Source organism: Rhinolophus ferrumequinum, chromosome 26, assembly GCF_004115265.2.
Source record: "Rhinolophus ferrumequinum isolate MPI-CBG mRhiFer1 chromosome 26, mRhiFer1_v1.p, whole genome shotgun sequence".
Lineage (NCBI taxonomy): Eukaryota > Metazoa > Chordata > Mammalia > Chiroptera > Rhinolophidae > Rhinolophus > Rhinolophus ferrumequinum.
Window position 1 is genome coordinate 7269492 of NC_046309.1, and position 16985 is coordinate 7286476.

The 16985-nt window shown below is 48.9% G+C and overlaps 1 protein-coding gene across 1 annotated transcript; it reads left to right on the top strand.

Annotated features, from left to right (window-relative positions):
- The first annotated feature begins 797 nt into the window (after positions 1-797).
- Positions 798-6808, top strand: NOBOX (NOBOX oogenesis homeobox). The gene is given in 9 exon segments (XM_033098641.1): positions 798-929; positions 2418-3003; positions 3362-3481; positions 3484-3513; positions 3755-3911; positions 4188-4273; positions 4498-4729; positions 5075-5379; positions 6059-6808. Coding segments are annotated over 9 exon segments (1947 nt in total). The 3' UTR covers positions 6358-6808.
- The last annotated feature ends 10177 nt before the right edge of the window (positions 6809-16985 follow it).

The following is a 16985-nucleotide window of genomic DNA, read 5'->3' on the forward strand; positions in this document are numbered from 1 at the left end:
CAAGTGGGTGGAAACATGACGACAACGCTGGCCACCTACGGCCTTCTTGCAGTTCACCTGTGGGCTTCTGAGCGTGTGCAGTTGGTGCCCCACCCAGGTGGTGTGCGCGGCATCGAGCTTACCTTGCAGCGTGGGTTCTTTCAGCTTGCTCTTCATCACGGGGGTCAGCGCTGGGCTCCGAGGACCTTCAAATCAACACTGGGTCTTGGGGGCTCCTTAATCCTAATGCTTGGAGTAACCGCAGTGAGCAGCTGGGAGACGACAACCCAGGGTTTGGGGCTCCCTTCCTAAGTGGCTCCAGCCGTCGCCATCCACACGCGGAAGGGCTGCGTCCAAGCCGTGCACGCGGAAGGGCTGTGTCCAAGCCTCAAGCCACAACCAAGTTCATTCCCAAGTCCGGCCCAAGGTATCGGCGGCCCACGACGGGCCTCAGCCTTCCGAGGGCAGCCTCACCAACCCCAGCAGCCTGCCCTTGCCCGCGCGCACTGAAGCCTGTGCCTCGGCGCGTGGAGCTTTAAGCCCACGCGGGGAGGGGCGGCGCGCGCGAGCAGCCCCGCACCTGGGCTTGCTGGGCGGGGGCAGCGGGGGCGGGAGAGGCCTGGCGTTGCCCCCGGGCCTTCGCAGCCCTGCAGCTGCCCCACGCCCCGTGATCCCAGGTCCGCCTCGCCTGGCGGCAGGGTGCGGGGCACAGACTCTGGTTCCCCGAGGCCCGTGCGGGCTCCGCACACCTGCTCGCCCCGCGAGGCTTCATTAGGCGGCGCCTGTGCAGCCGGCCAGCCTCACCGCGAGTCCAGGCCATGGAACCCACCCGGGAGACCTGCCAGGAACCGCGGGGTGAGCCCGGGACGCGTGGGGGCGGGCTGGGGGAGCTCGGCACCAGCTGGGGGGCTCTGGCCGCACCACCTGTCTTAGCCGACTGGAGAGCTCGGGTAGGCGGCGGGGCTAGGCTGGGGTGTGAGGGCGGCCCGCCCTGCGGCGCCCTCCTCCTCGGGTCCTTCTCTACACGCCGAGGAGAAAACGCAGGGCCTGGAGTCCCAGGACTCTTCTAGGTTCCAACGCCTGTCACCTTTTATATTAGGGCATATCACTCTGATATGTTCACTTATTGGGCACCTACCATGTACCAGGTTTGCCACCCAGTTTTCCTAAAATACCATAGAACCAGTTTGCTCCTCCTTCTCCATGCCACCATCCAGCCTTGCTGCGTCACCCCCGTAGGGCCTGTTCACCTTCCACCAGCGTCAGGCCCCTCCTGCTGGTCCAGTCCCATGTGTACCCAGGAAACGATATGGCAAAGCACCCTAGCCTGTGACAGCCCATCTTACTATACGCGTGAGAAAGTTATTCCTGACGACGGTCTCATGCAATTGTCATTAAAATAACAGTAGGCCTTAGTCACTAGGTTAGCATCCATTTTAAAACATTCCAATTTATTGGGAAACGGTGAAGCAGCTCCTTGAGGGAGGGTTCTGGGGGTTCTGAGTAAATGGGGAGGTGACCGGGGAGTGTGGTGGCCCTGGAAAGGATTCTGTGTAGGGATCACGTACTGTGCTGTGTAATCTTGGGCAAGTTACTCACCCTTCCTACTCCGTGTTTCTGCATCGGTTAGAATGATGTGAACAGTGCCACCCCCCCAGGGTTAAATGCATACTGTACCCATCTTCCAAGGGTTAGCACAATACCTGGAACATGGTAAGCACTTGATGAATCAGTCGTAGCTGAAAGACACACAGACAAGCGTGGAGGGTGAGTGGTAGGAGCTTTGAGGGCTAGCTGAGTCACCCTTAGTTCCCTGTATAAGGGAGGTGACCTGGACCCCAGGCCCCTCCCTGAGCGTCTGCTTCCCAGAGAAGGAGCAGGCGGGTACCTGTGGAAGGGAGGAGGGCTGGCAAGGACAGCGTGAATTCTGTGGAAGGAAGGGATGGTTGTTCCTGTTAGCTCCTTGACGTTCTGGCCTCGGTTTCCAGAGGCCATCTAATCCCTTGCCTCTGCTCTAACCCATAATGTCTGCCTCTGGGCAGGAACAAGGTCCAGTCATAGAAGCAGCAGATCTCAATCTCCCTCTTCCCAGCCGACCCAACCCCTTCGTCCCTTAGAAACGGCTGAACAGATGCTGTCCCTCAAACTCACCCTCAGGTGTCTGGAGTAGGACAGGGAACCCCCGAGAAGTGCGTGCCCCATTAGGTTTGCTCTCTTAGATATGTGTGTGAGCTAAGCCCCCCTTAGAGTTGCAATAAATGGGCTTACATTTTTCAAAAGCAGTTGGATTACCTAATGCGATTCTCACAGTAGACAAGCTAGGGAGGTACAGTTGGAGTTATCCCATGCGATATGTGGACAAACTAAAGTTTAAGATCCAACAAGAAACCAGTTATACAGCAGGAAGCAGCACATCCTCTTCGTCCAGACTCTTCTAGCTCCCTGGTGCTAAGGTCAGTGGGTACTGGCTCTCCACAGGCCAGGAAGGTGGAGGCAAGCCCCTGGCGGCTGGGCTGAAGGAAGAACGGCTGCAGAGGTCAGCCCCCCACCCTCAGGATGCCCCGAGTAAGGACCTGCCCCCCTCTTGTGATGTCTCTGGGGAGAAGAAACCATCAGAGGCCCCTGCAGCACTAACTGGGTTTGATGCGGGGACAGCGTACCAGCCCCTCGGCTCAGGGGCTCTCCAGAAAGATAGAACTCTGGTCCTGCCTAGACCGCAGCTTCAGGGGGAGGGTTGTTCCCTTCCGGGGAGAGAGGCCAAGCCAGGGAAGAGGCCCTACTCTCCGGGCTCTGGGAAGCAGAAGAAGCCTATCGCCCTGGGTCCAGCCTCAACACCATCTCCCAATGTCACCAACTCACCCCGTGCCACACACAACCCAGTGCCTTGTGGGTCAAGCCAGGGGCCCTGCCACCTGGCCAACCTCCTCAGCACAGTGGCCCAGAACAGCCAAAACATAGACCAGAAGAGGCCCCCGGAAGCCACCTGCCAAGCTCGGAAAAAGACTCGAACCCTATACCGCTCAGGTAATTCACTGAAGGTGAGAGGAAACCTAAGAGACTTGGTGTCATCTCTGGGAAAGGTGGGCTCAACAGAGACCGTGGCCCCGGAGGCGGGAGTGTGCTTGGTTTCTGTCACCTGGCCTGGATCCTCTCGACCTCTGACCCTCAGAGAGGAAGGTTGGGGGCAGGTTAGAAGACACCACACGGTTCCCACCCACGAAGCCCAAGAGAGAGCAGGCTCTGGCCCAGTGGGAAACTGAGTCGCAAGCCTCTGGGAAGGCCCTTGGGCTGGGGACAGTGGTCCCTCTGGAAGGGATCTGTGTTTCTCCTTTCCTGCCTCATCACTAGTGTTTGTCCTCGTGCGCGTTTCTTTTTCTTCCAGACCAGCTGGAGGCGCTGGAAAGGATATTCCAAGAAGACCACTACCCTGACAGTGATAAGCGCCGGGAGATTGCCCAGACCGTGGGGGTCACCCCCCAGCGCATCATGGTAAAGGGGGCTGGCCGACGGGAGGGGGTGGAGGAGAAACCACCCGTTGGCACTCGGCAGGGCCAGGCAAGTGCTCAGCGCCTCCCGGGGCCGGGGCTCAAGTCAGACCTCACTGGGCTGTGTTCCTGCCTGTTTCCGTACGGCGACAGCCTAGAACCTTTGAAGAGGAAAGTACCTCAGAGGCTATGTAGATAAAATCAATCTGCCAGAAAGGCATTTGAAGCCAAGTGGTGAAGTGACCTCCCAGAGTGATGTAGCTCATCATGTGACAGTCAGGAGACCCAAGTCTCTACCCCATTTCTCAAGCTTTTCAAGTGTCTCTCCCTATAGGTGTGGTTCCAGAATCGCCGGGCTAAGTGGCGAAAAGTGGAGAAACTGAATGAGAAGGAGAATAAGGACCATCCTGTAGGTCCTGCCCCCACTCCTGCCAGCAGCCAGTGCAGGCAAGAATTTCTCCTCTGGCTGGATCATCCCTGGGGTAGGAAGTGGGATCTAAGCTGGGCTCCTGGGCTGTAGAAGGAGACAGAGCTGGAAGGCTGGGCATGAGGCCGGAGTTGCTGGCTCATAATTAAAGGGATCTTGGCGGATGGAGTGGGGAAGTTGCCAGTGCCTTGGAGGGAGGCAGAGTTGGGGGCACTGGTGCCCCTTCCCCAGCCCTGAGGCCCCAGTGCAAATCCAAGGACCACTTGGACTACAGTCTTCCTTCTGTCTGCCTGCAGCTCTGTGGCTGAGCTGCCACCTACTATGCCCATGGACCCAGAGCCTGGCACTCTCCCTCAGGAGCCCCGTCTGGACATTCTTCCAGGTGAGCTGACCACCTTCCGTGGGTTATCTGGGGGAAATGGCAGCTAGGAAGGCAGTGAGACAGAAGGTCTTTCTCGGTGGGCGTGGGTGTGGCCCAAATCTCTCCACTGCTTGGGTCCACTGGGGATTAGTCAGGGGACCAGGGCATCGCACACGTCTACCATCAGATCCCAAATTTGCCTCGTTTTCTTACTGTTACAACCCCTCTTTGACTTCCGTTCCTAGAGCCTCCCATGCTGCTGACATCTGACCAGACTCTGGCCCCACCCCAACAGAGTGGGGGTGCTCAGAGGGTGGCAGTGACCCCACCACTCTTCAGCCCCCCACCTGTTCAAAGAGCCAACCCTCCTTTTCCCCTTGGCCCCGTCCACCCCCCACAACTGATGCCTCTGCTGCTGGACAGTCTGGGCAGTGACAGCAGCCACAAGGATGGCCCCTGTGCCTCCTGGGGGACAAGGTACGGACCCTAACGGGGCGGTCCCTTGAGTGATCTTGGCAGGGGTTTAGGAACAGACACAGAAAGAGCTTGAGAGGGAAAAGGGTTAGCTGAGAGGACAAGAGGTAGTAAATGTGATGAGGGTGAAAAGGGTAAGTGGATTTGGGGTGGGAAGCGTCTAGGACATCACAGCACTAGAGCAGGAGTGGGAGTGAGACGCTAGGAGCAGGAAAAGGAAGAAAAGGGGTGGCAAGTCTGGGGTCGTGGAGGTGGGCAGAGGTGGTGAGGGGAAGGCACGCACCTACTGTGTGGGGGGACAGAAGGGGCCACCCCGAGCCTCACAGAGTACTCCTCGGTCCCCTACAGTGTCACACCGCCCCCCACCTGTGCATACTTGGAAGAGCTGGAACCCCAGGAATACCAAGCAGGCAACCAGCCAGGACTATTCCAGTTCTCCCAGGCTCCACAGAGCCAGCTTTTCCAACATCCTCAGCCCCAGTTTTCCTATCTGCATCCCTTCCCCTTCCCCATGCCCAGTTCTCTGACACCTCCACTGCCAGAGGACTCTCTTTTTCCCCTGTCTTACGGCCCCAGTGGGGGTACATCGCAGGGCTACTTTCCAGGCCCTCCCTCAGGGCAGATCCTGCTCCAGCCGCCTGTTGGGAATATGGGTGAGTTGGGGCTGAAAGAGAAAGTGCCCTTTGATGGAGGAAGGCGAGAAGGGACAGAGAGTGGTGTTAGCTGGAGGGCGGTGGGGCGTGGTGTGAGGGAGTCTTTTCTCCTGGCCCCTGGTGGTCTTCGTGAAGTTCTTCTTCCTCGAGTTTCTTGGAGAGCAGAGTGGGAATCAGCAAGAGAGCTCTGTAGTCAGGAAAACCAAAGGTTGAAGTCCAGTTCAGCAGTTTCCAGTTCTCCTGAGCCTCAGTTTCCTGGACTTTGAAATGGGACTATTCCCATATCATAGAAGCACTTGGTGAAGATTAGAAACAATGTGAGTGAACTTTGGCACAGAGTGGACGGTGGCTGCCATTAGTATTCTGAGGTCCACTGGGACCTCTGAAAACCTGGAAGCAACTATCTCATTATGACAAATTCTAGTAGAAGGGAAGGGAGACGTGTGCAGTTGGTTCCCAGTCTCCCTGCTGCCTGTGTGAGGGAGACACATGATCTGACCCACGTTCTGCTTTGTGGACCTCGAGTCAGGAGCATGCCTTGTGCTGAGGGGCGCACCTGGCACTAGTATCTCACCCAGACTTGCTTGGGGTCCTAACCTGTGTTTCCGTGGAGGCAGACTGTCGCAGAGTATGCTGAACTAAGTCCTTTTAATCTCTCCTGTAATCTTTGACCCCGCAGGTACAGTCCCCTGGAATGACCCCTGCTTGCCAGACCTGCCTTTCCCGGGTCCCTTCTGTCCACAAGCTCTGGGGCACCCCCCAGGAGGGGATGCTTACTTCCCGGATCTGTTTCCGGCTCCCTATGCTCAGGCCATGAGCAGGCAGCCTTCTCCAGGGCCCATCCAGCTGCCTGAAGGGGCCAGACCAGGAGTGGGGCCCTTACCCAGCCAGGCCCAAGACGAGCAGCCGACCACCTCTGTGGAGCAGCCCTCAGCACCTGAGGAGGTCCGAGAGGAAGACAACAGCCATGGCCCCTAGTCCGGAGCTATGGAGTGAAAAGAGACAGCTGGGTGGGAGCAGGCTGAGCACCACGAAGGCGATGGCGGTTGAAGCGTTAGGAAAGACTGTGGACTCTCTGGGGTGGCAGTCAGACATGTCCCCTGTGTGGGTTCCTCTGCTGGACACTGAGGTGAAAAGGAAGACGGCTGGCCTCATCCTTCTCGCCACACCTCTCCATGGCGGTCCTGGGAAAGAAGAGATGGCCTGTGTTACTTCCGAACATTGTATCAGTTTATGTTGTTTCGTTTCCTTGCTGGACAGATGAGCCAGAGTGTTCACAGTCAGCAGTAAATGAGTCTGCTCTTCGGTTCCTCTCTGTAATTATGTGTCTCCCAACTCGTTTTCCCCACTGCCTTCCACTCAGCTGACAGTTGTTGGTGAGGTCTCCCTGAGGCCGGATCCCATGGAGCCTCCGTCCTTCCTGGCCTGTCTCTCCTGCTGGAGGAGAGAGCGGGCATTTGGGGCCTTGTCTTCAGACCTGCCATGAAACCACGTTCTAGTCCCCGGGCAACACTGAGCCTGACTCCCTCTGGAATGTGGGCCCTGCAGGGATAGGATTACAAGGGAGGCCCGAGGATATTTTAGCTTACGTACATCTCTAGTATTGAGAACCATGACTTATTTTCTAAAGCTTTTTTGGGGGGAGAGGTGCTTGTATGTGTGTGGGTGGGTGTGTGGGTGTGTGTGTGTACACACACACACATACAAAGGGTGCCAAAAACATGTATACACATTTTAAGAAAGGAAAAAGTTATTAAAATTGTAATAATATACACCGATAACAAAAGATTAATAAAAGTCATGTGTATACCTTGTTTTGGTACCCCCGGTATAGTTAGCACCCCACATCTGAACTTTGGAGACTCCTATAGTGTCCATATAGCTATGGTTTGAGGGCTGTTGATCAAACCACTTCACTATCCATTTGGGGGGGAAAGTGCCATTCGGACCTCCAACTGCTATGATTATTGGAAAATACACGCTATTTTTTTCAAAATCTTGTATTATAATCTATTAATGTAGAGGTATCATAATAGTCCTAAGGTCGTGGCCCATAAGAAATGAAAAGTAAAAATATTTGGAAACGGAGAAGAAACTTCCTCGTTACATAAACACGCACGTCCGTGTGCTTGTGTAGGGTTTTACAGACCAGCAGTGTTTCTTAGCTGCCATCCACTATTCTAGTCATCAGCTCTTATTGACACTCAAGGACTGTAATAGGCTTCCACGACCTGAATTTAGAGACTGGCACGTATACGTTGAAAGAGCAAATGTCTTGTACTATGACACATAACTGGGTCTTTTAAAGTATACACTTCACGTATCTCTTTTGTTTTCACACTGTTTCATGAGGCCCATGAAATAAGCAGCCGAAAAACAGACATAAGAGGAAAAGACAACTGTTCAGTTATGTGCTAGTTCCCTCTCCTTCCACGAGTTACCACAGCATTCTGTTGCTTCAAAGCCCTGTGGGGAGGCTGGATGTTTGCTCCGCCAATCCTAACTGTTCAGCCTCTTGCACCCTGCTAAGGAGCAAATGCAACAGAATAGACATCTAAAGCCAAGAATCGAAGGGTGATCACCTTTAAGATCTATGCTTACATGCAACCCTTAGATCCAAAGTGTTAGACAAGCTAGTAGTAAACTAAAAACAAAATGAGTTAATTAAGAATGAATGATGGACCAAACAAAGAGAAAATGGTGAAAACTTCTTAGAAGCAGAGAATCCTCGAAGTGGAAGAAACCTTACAGGCTGACAAATCCAACCTGACAAATGCAGAATCTCCTCTGTACCACTACAGATGGGGGTTATTTAGTCTTGGTTTTCCAGTGGGGGGTGGGGGGGCTGCAGAGGAGGGGGCGGCTAATTCCCTTCACTAGGGCCTACAGAATTTTTGAAAGCTTTGCTGATTAGAAACTTCTTGCTACTGGGAGAAAGTCAATGTTGTTCAATCGACCTGAGCTTTGTTTTCTATGTGCTATGAAGATTAAATCTAATACCACACAATCAGAGGACTCCATGTCATTCCTCAAAGCCTTGCCCTCATGTGGGGTGGTCCCCAGGCTCTTTACCGTCCTAGTGCCTCTTTCCAAATGAATATGAGTTTATGGACGTTCCTGGTAGGAGTGGTGCCAGAGCTGAACCTCACTTTGCTGTCTGGTCAGTGGCATTGTACGGTGGTGTGATTGTCACCTCCATCAAATGGGACATACTCTTCTATTCATGTGGGGAGAGACATTGGCTTTTTTCTTTCTTTGGCAGCCAGTTCATATTATTCTTCGTCCAAAACAAACTTATCGTCAACTATGACCCTGAGGTCATTTTAATAGAAGCTGTTTTAAAGCCATTCTCTCTCATTCTGTAGTTGGAGAATGGACATTTTGAATCTCAATGTACAAACATTTATACGGCTTATTCTCCATTTCATTTAGTTAAGTTTAGCCATTATTGAACTTCCTAAGATGGTTTGGAGTCCTCATAGAACATTAGCCATTTTTGCAAGTTTTTTCTCTTTGCTAATTTGATTAGTATGTTTTGTACCTTTTACAATGAAGTCATTGGAAATCAGTAAACCGGTTATAAGTATAAGGCCATGTTGACATCCCTCCTTAAAACAACATTGTTTTGAGTAGAGAGTTTAACTAAATAGCCTCCTTTACTGTATTATCCAGGGCCAGCTCTAGGATTTCAGAAACAGATTTGGGGGGGAAAAGCTTTTGCTGTGTGACTCACTAAAATCAAAATATATTCTCTCTACAGCGCTCTAATTTTTATAAACCTAACAATATAATAAATGAGATTAAGCTTGGCATGGCTGATTCTTCGGGAACACTTACTGTCTTTTATGATTATTTTTTTATCTAAATATTCACAAATCATCTTTCAATAATCTCTTCTAGAAATTTATGAGACTTTTACATTAAATTGATTCTCCTTTAGTTTATACAAATCATCTATTGGATAATAAGGATAACTGCCTCTCTTAAATCGTAGAGATCCTCTCCTGTGCTGCTCTAGAAAAAAATATAGAATTATTTAAGTCAGCAATACGACTCCTGTTTGCGTTTAAGACCATCTTATATTTTCTGTCCAACCCTTTTAACTTCTAGAATATTTTCCTTTGTGGAGAAGACAGGCTAAAAAAGAATCAAGTGCTACTTCTTTGTATCATATGTTGACATTATAACGTCTGCCCCGACGAGTCCATTTAGCTTTCCCCTGTTCTTCCTGTTCCGAGTTTGGTTTTGTTATTACCATTGCTAGTGTTGTTGCTGGTATCGGTCTTTCGCATGTTTTGCAGCACTGAGTCTCTTCTGAGCTTCCCACTTTGAGATGTTCTCCCTGGAATTTCAGTGAGCGCCTCCTTTCAACTTTTTCATCTTTTCCGCCGCCCTGTTACCTTTGGGGTGACTTCTCTCGTTCTGTAGCATTTCATGTTGGGTAGTTCCACTTCCCTCGGAGCCGCTCTCAGTTGGAAGGATCTTGTGCTTCCCACACTGAGCTCCAGCTTCGGTTTGGGTTTGAGTTGGAGTGAGGGAGCAAAGTCTCCGAATGCTGGAGAACCGTGGTCAGGCCGCTCGCCTCCTTAGGTCACAGGGAAGCAGACTGCAGTATGCGTCCCATCCTACATCCCCAAAACCACCCACCTCCTCTCCCTGTCATCACCCTCTCAACAGTGCAACCTCAGGGCTTTGCAATTCACCAGCGCAGAATTCTTCCTTGCAGACTCCAAAAAAAAAAATCTGTCTCTCCCTCCAACTTAAGCTTTCACTACCACAATGTTTCCACTAGATGGCAATCTACCACCAGCGTCACTGTGGCCGTAAACCATTCTGGTTTAAAATAAGAAAGCCTAGGCGAATTCTTCAAACCGCCCCAGAGCCAGTAAGATCAGATTCAAAGATATTGAAATCATTTGGGTTGTAGCTTGGCTTGTCAGATAACATATAAGATGTCCAGTTACATTTGAATTTCAGATAAACACATACTTTTTTAGTATAAGTATGCTTACTACAATATTTGGATGTCCTGTATTTTCACGTACGCTAAATCTGTCAACTTAGCGCTTTGCTAGGACACCTTCATCCATGACAGCTTCTCAATTCAAGCAGAGATTATCCAGGAGTTGGCCTCTATATATATCTCTGCTCAGCTTTCTTGCAGTCCTGGGTTCATGGCGTGAACCCAGTTCATTTAGCACTCACCCCCCTACCCTCCTGCCATTATAACCCTCCATACGGGCTCCACACTTGTCTAAAGAAAATGCTCTAAGATCTGCTGGATGCCTATTATATTTCCTATGTCTGGTAGCTAATTTTTTTATATTAGTTATTTACATATTTTGAGACAGTCCATTAGACTTTATTTTTAAATGTCTATTTTAACATCACTTGCATTAATGGAACACAGAAAAGCAGGCTGCAAAAGGCCATTCGGCTTTTGTTGACTCCACTCCAAGTGTTCAACGGTCCTTACTAATGAAGAGGAGGTCTGACTTTTTGGAAATGAAGCATCTCCTTCATTCAGCCAGAAGTGGTGTGATTTTAGTCCAGAGGGACAGCCTGGTAGATTTAGGATGCTTGTATTTGTAGTTTAGTTTATCTTGTTCTTTTGAAAATACCTCCTCCTTTGAGTTTCATCACAAAATCCTGAGAAATGAAGGCATTCATCCATTGGGGCATTCAGTGGGGATTTACAGGCACCTACAGTACCAGGTGGACACAGGTAAATAAAATGTCTTTCCGGCTTTCAGGGAACTGACGGACTTGTTGGGGAGCCTGACAATGTGAAATACCCTGTAGTTATACTACAGGAGAGCAAGGCTGTGCAGGCCCAGCCCCAAGGAAAGAATGTGACGGAAGCCCAGAAGATGGGGCAGCCATGTCTGCCGGGGCTGAGAAAGCTTTGGAGTCCAAGGCTTTACTAATAAAGGAAGAACAGAATTTGGGGGAGCAGAGAAGAATGGAAAGGGTATATCAGGCAGGTGTAGCGCGTGTACAGCTGTTGAGATTGTAAAGATGATGAGGAACTTTGGCGTGGCTGGATCTGTGTGCAGCAAAAGGCAGGCGTGGGGAGAGGGGACCTGGGGGAGAAGAGGAGGCTGGTGAGGGAGAGTGGGAAAGGCCTCAGACGTAGTGCTGAGACTTTGAGCCGTATTCTCGGGGCGATTAGGGAGGCACTGGCAGTTTTACTTTATAGGCATGCCTTGCTCAGAGTTGTGTTGGAAAGAGACAAATGGAAAATCAGTCGGAGGGCTTGAGAGGGGAAGACAGGGCTACTGAAGCGTCAGAGTGAGAAGTAGTAACAGCCTAGAGTAAGGCAATGTGCAGAGAGCAGGGGTTTGCGGAACATACACGAATCAGAATCAGGGCAATAGGATAGACTATTATCAGTTGAAAGGAATGGAAGAGAAAGGGAAGAGGAGAAAAACTTTGGTAACTAAGAAATGCTGTTCATTGAGAAAGGAAATCCTGGGAATGGAGCAACTCTGGGGGAAGGGGGACCACATGGTGAATGTTGAGGCTGCAATTCCTGTGATTTTCTGGGTGGATACGTCTAAGAAGAAAAACACGGAAGTCAGATCTGTGAGAGAGAAGGGCGGAAGGGTGCTACTGGCCTCTTCAGCACAGAAAATGCTGGTGGAGGCCGAGGCAGAGCACGGAGCACGAAGAAAAGTGGTCTTAGGATGGAGAAACAGAGACACCAACAAAGCAAAGGAGAAGACAAGGTGGCCCTGAGATGGACGAGGAGTGGCCTGGGTGGAGGTGGAAAGAGCTGGAAGAGTTGTTGGCTGAGGAAAGGATCACAGCTCGACTGGGTCAGAAGGTCTGGGGAGGAGGTTGGACAAATAATTGTGCAAATTAGGTATAATTATCCCAACTGAGAGAGGAGGACACTGAGGTTTCCTAATGACGTCTAAGACTGCCTTAACCAAGTCTAGATAGAAGCCTTTTGAGCTTGTTTTCCAATTCACCAAATGCAGATAGAGTCTTGCTTCCTGAATGCCAAAATATCATCTAAAAAACTGAAAGAGCCTTAATAGATAAATAGCTATTATGACAGTCAATTCTGTGTGTATGTTTTATGTGACCATATGAGGAACTGAAATAGCTGACTTTACCCAGAAATTGGTCCTCAGACAAAATATTAATAATGATGATAACCATTTATTTAGCACTTACTGCGTATCTAGCTCTCTAACAGGTCGTTTCATTTCACAACCTACATTCTTCATTTGACACGTGAAAATCTGAGACTCAGAGAGGTTTAAGTATTTGCCCAAAGTTACAAAAGAAATGAATACTGGATAGGATGTAAACTTACGTCGGGAGGTGCCCACTTCGAGAAGCAATGTATTCTGATAGTTTTAGAGGGAGATCACAAAAAATGTCAGAAGGTGGGGGTGAGTGTAATAAAAACAGCTGAAATCTAGATTAGCTTTAGACTCCTCCCATAAACCCTAGGTCTGTGTTTAAATAACAAACACTGTTTAGTTTGATTGAAAAAGAAATAGGGACCTTGTTGTGGGACAGGAGAGGGAGAAGAGAGGGGACAGGAAACTGCATGTTCCAAACTGGAAAGGGAATTGGAACCACTGAGAAGATCAGGCAGAGAGGGAAGTAAAGTGGATGTAGAGGCAACGAGAGAAAAGGAGGGAGGTGAAGGGAGCTGGATGAAGGTGGGGGCCAGCTGTGACTGGTCTCATTACCTGGTAGATACTGAGAAGGGTAAAGAGGAGACAGTCAAATCGGACGGAGATTGTTATAACATACTCCTCCACACAGACGCCAGGAGAAAAGAAGTCGCTAGGTGCAGGGGAAGTCATTCCAGTGCCCTGGATTGAGATGTTGAGACTAAAATAGCCACAGGGGAACCCGGGGTGGGGGCGGGTCATGGGGTGGGGGCAATCAACGGGGAGCAACGCTCGGAATCAATGCTGGAAGAAATCCGCAGAATTTGGTTGTGTGGGTGGGGTGGAGAGAATGTCAAATTGATTCCAGGTTTTAGAACCCAGGCATCTAGAAGCATGATTTACAAAATAACGGCACTCCACAGTTTCTGTGGATTCTGCTTCAGCATTACAGCTTCATCATCTGCATTAGTCGCTTTCCCATTTTATTTGCTTCTTCGTCCCCTTTCTCTTGTCAAGTTGCCTCAGGTACATTGCTCCTGGGAATGGAATTTCCATGCACAAGAGACCCCTTGTTTTTTTTCTGGTGCACTCTCACCTTACTGCTGCTTCTGTCATCCCTCCAGCCTAATTCTGTGCAGTGTGTCCTTCTTCCCGCCCTGGCACCCTTGCCCCATTCATATCCTGTAGCCCGCCAGGAAGACGAGGCCCTTTCAGAGCTATTAACAATAATAATAAGCATTTGCTGTTTCCAAGCATTCCATTTTGCCCATTTCTTTATGTCACCTTCTTGCCCGTTATATATTTTGGTTTGACTTTTCTGCTACTTCCTACAACAATTATTTGAATTGGTGAAATCAGGTACATTTATTTGCATACCCAGTGGACTAAAAAATGTCCCCAGAACCAATTTAAAGTACTGTCAAAAGTCTTTAAAAATATATTTTATGCATTCATTTTCCTTTTTTTTCAACTGGAAAATGCCTCCATATTTTCCCCCTTTTATTTGTTAATGCCAGTATTATTTTATCAAGGAGGAATCCCAGTCTCTGCATGAATTCCACCCTCCAGTAAACATTCTTTAGTCCTCTCCTTCCTAAAGCTAAACAGCCAGCTCTTCACTCTCTCTCTCTTCCCTTCCCGTCCCCCCACCCCCGTCCCCCACTCTTGGGGTTCTTTGAGGCCCTGCTGTGTAATGATAGATGGCTACAAAAACCACACCTTATCTTTGTTTCCAGTCTGTTGCCTGTCCAAGCTCAGTTCTATCACCAAAACCTGCTTATTAACAATCCCGCAAGTCTCACCGCCAGTTCCTCCCACTCTCTCAAAAATAATCGGCCCATCCATATTCTGTTGACTCAATCTTTGCAATTTATGTCGTCACCTTCAACCTTTTGTGATGAGCACAAACTCAACAGATCACCCACTTGAATCCTAAAGGTGAACATCAGGCTGTTCCAATCTGTGGCTTATCACTACCTGGCTGTGTGACATTAGGCCAACCATCTTGCCTCTCCAGGCTCTACTGTGACAAGTAAGGGGGTGGGACACAAAGATCTTTAGGGTTCTGTCCATTCCAACAGTGGGTGGATTTCTCATCACCACCACAAGCGGATCTCCATTAGAAAACACTCTAGAACTGGCTGTATGAGTCCCATCCAAGGATCCATCCTTTGTTTCCCTCCTCCTGCATTTTCCTTTTCTCCCCAAGACAGACTGCTTTTGAGACTGTGAAAGTCTCTCTTGCTGGACTTGTGGACTCTACCACAGTAGCCTATGGCCTGTCACTCTCAACCACCCTGTCCAGAAGTCTGAACTTTCTCCCTGGTGTGCTGGAGACCCTTGGTCTGGAAGCAGATTGAGAACCTCCATCTCGGTGCAATAACCTGACCTGACTCCCACTCTGCTTCTGAATTTCCATCTGCATTGTCCAGAGGTAATTGCCTCTTGAAATGCTTAGATAACTGCCAGGAAAATATTTACCTGCTCATTGGTGCTCCTGGGGAACTTCGTGGGCCAGACTCAGCCCCTCCCTGTAGCAGGCTCTGCCCTCAGGCCCGTGACTCACTCACCCAGCAGCAGGGATCAGTAGTCACTCCCTGGGAGCTCCCTCACCAGCTCAGAAAATCTGCACAGCGCATACCAACCCAGCTCCTTTCTTCCACACTTGCCCTGTTCACCACCACCCAGAACGAATAAGCACCGGGTCTGCTCACCTCTACTCCCTGCGTCTTCCTCGTGACCACAGACTCATTTTTCGCCAGGTTCCCTGGGAATTCCGCCGACTGAATGGATGCTTTGCCTGATCCTCTTCCTCGGAAGAGGCTACAAAAATTTCCACTCCATAATTGTCACATAAAATGCGCGGGTGGGAAGAAGTGGGTCAAAAACTATTTCGTATAGAGAATGTGCTCAGAACAGTTGAATCATGACGGAGTTTGGCATCGGTTTCTCTTTAGATTGTTTACTTGTAACCTTTGGCCCCTCTGCACCCGATTTCAGAGCTATAAGATTACATTAAACAGCAGGCATCCCCCCCAGGCATGTTTACAGCAATTGTGGCTCCTGAGTCACTGAACTGTGCTAGTGACAGAGCCAAATCACCACCACCATGGTATTTATGTAGAGGATTGAAAACCACGAACAAACACGCACAGAGCTCAGTGATGTGTGTTGGGAGATGTGGAATAGTTGTGTCAATAAGTGTCCACAACACTGGATTTCTAATTTGCTCTCATTAAAAGCACAGACTATTAGGGGTAGAGCAACAGGGGGTGCAGAAGGAAATCGGGTTTATGTCAGGGCAATACATATGTGTGGGAAAGAAGGGGGGCAGTGAATTTAATTTCTTTAGATTTTCAAAGACTTTTAAACAACTTCTATGTCAAAGGCCAGCTTAAAAAAAAACAAAAACAAAAACAAAAAACCAGTCTGCATAAAACCAAAATCCATTTTATCTTGTATCATGGATACAGGCTTTTAAGAGATGCAAAATGAAACTAGGGGAAATGAACACATCTCAAACTGTGAGCCTTCCGGATAGTAACATGTAGGCTGAGCTTCTAAAATCATTTTTAAATGACTGCAACAGAGCAAGTCATGCACACAAAAAAATTGCAAGATCATAGTTACCCTTAAGTGAACAGTTGGTGGTGAAAATAAACTTTAAAGAACAGTTTCCTAAGCTGAGTAGATAAAAGTGATAGAAATTAAATGTGGTTGAGCGCACAGAGGAAATAGTTCAGCATATATCCATATGATTTTCAGCCCCATTGTGTTACATTTCGAAAAAGGGGCTAATAAATAGGACCGCTGTTGAAGTCTCCTGAAGACACTACTCCATGCATGGTTTTGCTTTAAAACCAACAAAATCCTGTCTCTCTGTAAATACCTCAAATGTGGTTCTGTCCAAAAAGTATTGGCTAATGGTTATTTTCACAATCTCTCTGCTGTGCTTCTAAGGCAATGATGCCAATCAGGATTAAATTATAAATTGAATCAAATTCTGGAAATCTGCAGAAGGAAGAGACAATGGGTGAAACTGTACCCAATTTTCTGAAAACCAAGTATGGGAAATTCAGTAATTCAGCTGAGGAGAGACTATTCATATCTAAGTTTTCTTTGTTTTTTGTCTTTAAAACCAAGGACCTAAAAACAGGTAGAAGCCAATTGTCTTTTAATTTGCCAGATTAGGTGAGAATAAGCCAAATAAACAAGTACACAATAAAAATCTGAAGACAGTTTTAGTCTGATAGAAGTCAGCTTTAAAGGTGCACAGAAAGCCTTAGCAACTTCAAGCAAAGAAGCAATCATTCAGCTAAAAAAATTATTTGCAGATGTGTCATTCAGAAGTGGATACTTTACCTCTCTGAGAAAATTTGCCTGATATTTTTGGGAAAATATAAGGTTGGATATGGCTCTGATTGAGCCATATGGTCGGTATTTAAATACTGGTTTGAACAAATAATTTGGATT